This window comes from Helobdella robusta (genome assembly GCF_000326865.2).
Source record: "Helobdella robusta unplaced genomic scaffold HELROscaffold_74, whole genome shotgun sequence".
Classification (NCBI taxonomy): Eukaryota; Metazoa; Annelida; class Clitellata; order Rhynchobdellida; family Glossiphoniidae; genus Helobdella; species Helobdella robusta.
This window is the reverse complement of record NW_008705420.1, coordinates 636,845-642,067: the sequence shown is the minus strand read 5'-3', so window position 1 is coordinate 642,067 and position 5,223 is coordinate 636,845. Positions and strand designations below refer to the sequence as shown.

The following is a 5,223-nucleotide window of genomic DNA, read 5'->3' as shown; positions in this document are numbered from 1 at the left end:
AAACCACCCCCATTGGTAAAATAAAATTTTCAAAATTAAAGTGGATGCACCTTTGTCTCCTGATTTTATTATTATTATTATTCTTTAAAATCAGGATCTGACAGACGCAGAAATTTTCACAAACATTACCTTACCTTTTAATTTCTTCGGACAGTAGCACGAAAATTATTCCAAAATAATAAAATTATCGGTTAACAATTTTAGTGTTATCAGCTATCAACAAAAACGCGTTCTACAAATGAAAAATAAATAAATGAAAATAATTATATATATATATAATTAATATATTATATTAATAACACAAAAATAATAAAATCCATAATGAAACAGAGCAATTAAGTCTAATTCTAACTTTATATCTACATGTGCAATTGTACATGTTGTAATATATAAATATAAAGGCTTTATATAGAGGCTTTCTAATCACATAAATCAATATAACCTATATACATGTATGTGTATATGTATGTATATATTGTATATATAATTATATAATGAGATAGAGAGAGAGAGAGAGAGAGAGAGAGAGAGAGAGAGAGAGAGAGAGAAATTATATACACACAACACATTATAAAACTTAATTTAATTACAATATATAACTTTATAAGAACCAGAGAGAAAGAGAGAGATAAAAGGAGAGAAAGACAAAAAGAAAGATAGTGAGAAGAAAAAAGGAGGAAGAAAGATAGAAGAAAGGAAGTTTTAAATAGAGAGGAAGATTTTTAGTTGAATTTGAAAAAACACCGGCTTTTTAGAGTTGTTACACGGCATTTTACATATGTAGTGTAGACAGACTCTCTGTGGTGGTTAATACGGTAGCAGTAGCAATAATTAATAATAATAATAAATAGTATTTATAGTAGTGGCATTGAATAATAATAATAATTATTATTATTATTTATTATTATTATCATTATCGCCGTTTTAATCTTTCCATAATGAGGCTTATGAGAGCAACACACGCACAAAAACACACATACGCACGCAAACTGACACAGACACGCGCGCGCAAACACTGACACACACACACATAAAAAACATAACATAATATAAATAATTATTCAAACATAATTTATGCGTAACAGGAGCCGAACAAAAGAAGGCAAACAAAAGTCTTTGGCATGTTAAAGCAATGAATATGACCCGAAAGCTTCCTTTGTTGTTTGCTTTTTTCTTCATACGCACACACATACATACACATACAAACACACATACACACACACAACATATATACACACACACACTTACACACACACATACACACATCGTTCTAGATAGATTGAATCTATACTGTATGCGTGTTTGTTGATTTCATTTATATTAATAATTAATTTAATGATAGGAATAATAATTGAAAATAATTAACACCACCATCAACAACAACATCAACAAAAACAACAACAACACCATCAGCAAACAACATCAACAACAACAACAAAATGATGATTTATTGTCACAGCTGTCTTTTTATTCTTTCTTTTTTCAAATTTGAAAAAGCGGTCAAATTTTACTTTTCAATTTATTATTTTTATTCTTTTTACTCTTCTCATTATTATTGTTATTATTGTTATTATTATTATTACTATTATCATAAACCATCACTGCTGTGGCTAAGCCAGTCAGTCAGTCAGTCAGTTAGTTATGATTTCATTGTTCAGCTTTAACACACTGTGTATGTTCGTATGTGTGTGTGAGTATGTGTGTGTGTGTGTGAGTATGTGTGTGTGTGTGTGAGTATGTATGTGTGTATGCGTGTATCAATGTATGTGTGTGTGTGTTTATGCGTGTTTGTATGTATGTATTCTTGCCATTGACCGTTATCATAGCCTTATCTTTCACAATACATTAAGTAATCTTGTTCAAATACAGCTTTTGATTAAAGTAATGAAATTTCTATATAGGTGTTCCTACTACTGCTGCTACTGCTACTACTGCTACTACTACACGGATTAAACAAAAGTGTGGGGTCTACAATTTTTGGTTGCACTGATTTGAGCCGCATTTTTTAGTTATTACAATGACATTTAAAATTTAAATTTAACGGTTTTGCCAAAGTTTCCATCCAATCCCATTAGCGCAATGTAATGTGGCGTAATGTAATGAAACGCAATGTAATGTGATATGATGTAATGTAATGTTATTGTTGTAATTAGTATAATTAGTAGTGAAATTATTTCTAGATATACGTCTGATGATCGTTTGAAGGAAAAAAATCTTTATCAATTTTAAAAATTAAAAGAGCATCTAAACAACGCAATGTTTTTTGAAATTTGATTTAATTTATTGTGATGCAATTAATTATTAAATAATGATTAATAATTAAATAATAATTCATAGTAATAATTTATAATTAAATAATATTATGAATAAATATAATAAATATAATATATACGCAACTTGAACAAATTTTTCTATACTGTAAGTTATAAGACGTAGTAGCATTTTCATTTTTAAACAAACCTCAAAAAACCCCATCAAAAATAATTTGTAATTTTAAAAAATTAAATTAAATTAAACTGATTAAATAATTATTTTAAAATAACCACTTTCCTAAAGAATAAATAACTCAATAAAAACGTCATTTTCGGTGTCAAAAACATATAAGCACACACTCACAAATACATAAACTCACACACAAACACACAAATACAAATACGTACACACACATGCACACACTCACACGCATACATGTACACCTGAGAATAATTTAAAAGGGGTTTAAAAGTCGCAAATAATTAAAAGAGTTTAATATGTGTCAATAAGTTGCACGTAAAAGTTCACAGTTCACACACTCCACACACACTTCACACACACACACATACACAAATCATAAATACGTTCACACACACAAACACAATTTTATTTCACATCTCATTCGACAGCTAAAATTTAGAACGGTTTTATTCACCACTGCACTATTTAAAAATGCATCGTTTTGGTAAAGATTACTCTCTCTCTCTCTCTTCTCTCTCTTTTCGTCTTTCACTTTTTCAATCTCTTTTTCAAACTCCTTTTTTTTTCTCTCTCTCTCTCACTACCTCTTCTTATCTTCCCACAATTCAGACCCCATAAAAAAAAACCTAATCTTCCTCATGAGGCCATCGGCTCTGAATACCGGTTCAAGCATAAGGTACATCTTGTGGATGAGTAAGGCCATAATTGCGAGAAGGACAATGATCAAGAAGAAGAGGCAACACATCCTGCAGTAATGTGCAACCTCTTTTCTAGCAAAGTGCCTCATCATACGTTCGTGTTGTTCCCTCGTGAGGACGAGATCGTCTGTATGCATGCTGCTTAAATCGAGATCCGTATCGTAGATGGATCTTTCGCGATCCTCTAACCTGTGGATGGCGACGTTTCTTCTTGGGTTGCTGAAGTTGTGTGGACATAACGAAGATGTTTCAGATGATTCTTGTGGTTGGAGTGGCTGGATTTGTTGCTGTTGTGGCTGCGGTTGTGGCTGCGGTTTGGTTGGCTGTTGTAGTCGGCTGTGGTGTGGCGGTCCCACGGTTGGATCATCAAGGACGGTTATTATCGTGAAATCGCCCGGGTTAGGTTGAGTTCTTCTCGTCGTTTTTGATGATAATAATGACCCGCGTGGTGGTGGTAGTTGTGGTGGCGTTGTTGGCGTTGGTGGCCTGAAAAAATCTGATAGTCGCGGTGGTAATGGTGGTGGACTCAATGGCGGCGGCGATTCTGCTGTCGGTTCTAGTTCAGCAGTTGACGATGTAGTTGTTGAGGTTGTTTTTGTGGCGTCACGTGCTCTTGGTGTTATGATTGGTGTTGTTGTTATAAATATCGGTGCATGTTGTTTATAGGGTTTTCTTTTTCTGCGTGGCACTCTTAAAGCTGTTAAATCTCCTATCTGTGACGTTTCTGTAGCTGACCTGATTGCGGCTAATGCAGCTGATGTTGTTGTGGCGGTTGTTGTAGTTGATGATGTCGTCGCAACTGCGGCTGATGTGGATGTAGATGATTGGCCTAATGGAGATGTCAGTGTAGTCGTTGTAGAAGTTGAAGCTGATGCGGTTGTGGTTGATGAAATTGTAGTTAATGGAGCTCCGGTTGGTGTCGCGGTTGTGGAAAATATATTCACAGTAGATTTTATTGTGCTTGATAAGTTTGACACCGACAGATTAGCAGCTGATGAGGTAGAAATGGATTTAGCAGCAGTTGGGGCTGCAGTTGTAGCCAATGTAGTTGTAGCTAATGTAGTTGTAGCTAATGCAGTTGTAGATAATGTAGTTGTAGCTAATGTAGTTGTAGCTAATTTAGTTGTAGCTAATGTAGTTGTAGCTAATTTAGTTGTAGCTAATGTAGTTGTAGCTAATGTAGTTGTAGCTAATGTAGCTGTAGCTAATGCAGCTGTAGCTAAAGTAGTTGAAGCTACAGTGACTGATGTTGTTTCCGTTAAATTAATGACATTGGATGTGATTGTACCAGGTACATTTGTGGATAGCGTTTCAGCATTCAGTCTCCTACTAAATTTTAAATAATGTGTTATCGTAGTTGATTTACATGGCGTCGGAAGCGTTTCTGCAGCCTCTGTCACCGCTCTAGGCGATTTAATAAACGAAGTTTCACCAATTAAAGATCCATCCTTTTTTCTTCTATACTTAATTTTTGGGTCGTCATCGCCACTATCGTTTTCATCATCGTATTCGTCGTCATCATTACGATTCTTCCTACCAGCATCATCATCTTCATCTTCTTCATCATCGGCATCATTTTCAAGATACTTTTCATCGTAGTCGTCATCTTCGTCGTTATCAGTGGAGGTAGAAGATGCAGCAGTATCAGTAAACGTAGGATTTGAAAAAGTAGTAGTGGACGTAGTTGCAGCTGCAACAACTGCACTGACGGTAGTAGAAGTAAGAGTAGTAGTAGTAGCGGTAGTAGCAGCAGCTGTAGAAGCGATAGGCATGAGCGGAACATATTCTTTTCCGTCATCTTCTATTCCTCGTCTCGATGTTTTATGCTTTCGAAATCCGGACATTTTGCTTTTTCAGTTTCGTAAATTTAAAAATAAATTATTTTAGATTTATTTACTAACCAATGTAACGTATTTTAAAATTAAACTTAACTATATTAACTTAAAAACAGTTAACCATTAATCCTAAATAGCCAAATCATCATTAAATTAAACCAAAAAACCATTTACTTCTATTATTACTACTGCTGCTACAACCACAACTTCTACCACCAATAATAATAACTATTAGT

At 33.9% G+C, this 5,223-nt stretch overlaps 1 protein-coding gene across 1 annotated transcript; it reads right to left on the bottom strand.

Moving 5' to 3' along the window:
- Positions 1-2,786: 2,786 nt before the first annotated feature.
- Positions 2,787-4,996, bottom strand: HELRODRAFT_194361 (hypothetical protein; the record flags this gene model as incomplete). Its single annotated transcript, XM_009031478.1, has 1 exon — positions 2,787-4,996. One exon carries the CDS (start codon positions 4,994-4,996, stop codon positions 3,035-3,037), a length of 1,962 nt encoding a protein of 653 aa, XP_009029726.1. The 3' UTR covers positions 2,787-3,034.
- Positions 4,997-5,223: the final 227 nt, after the last annotated feature.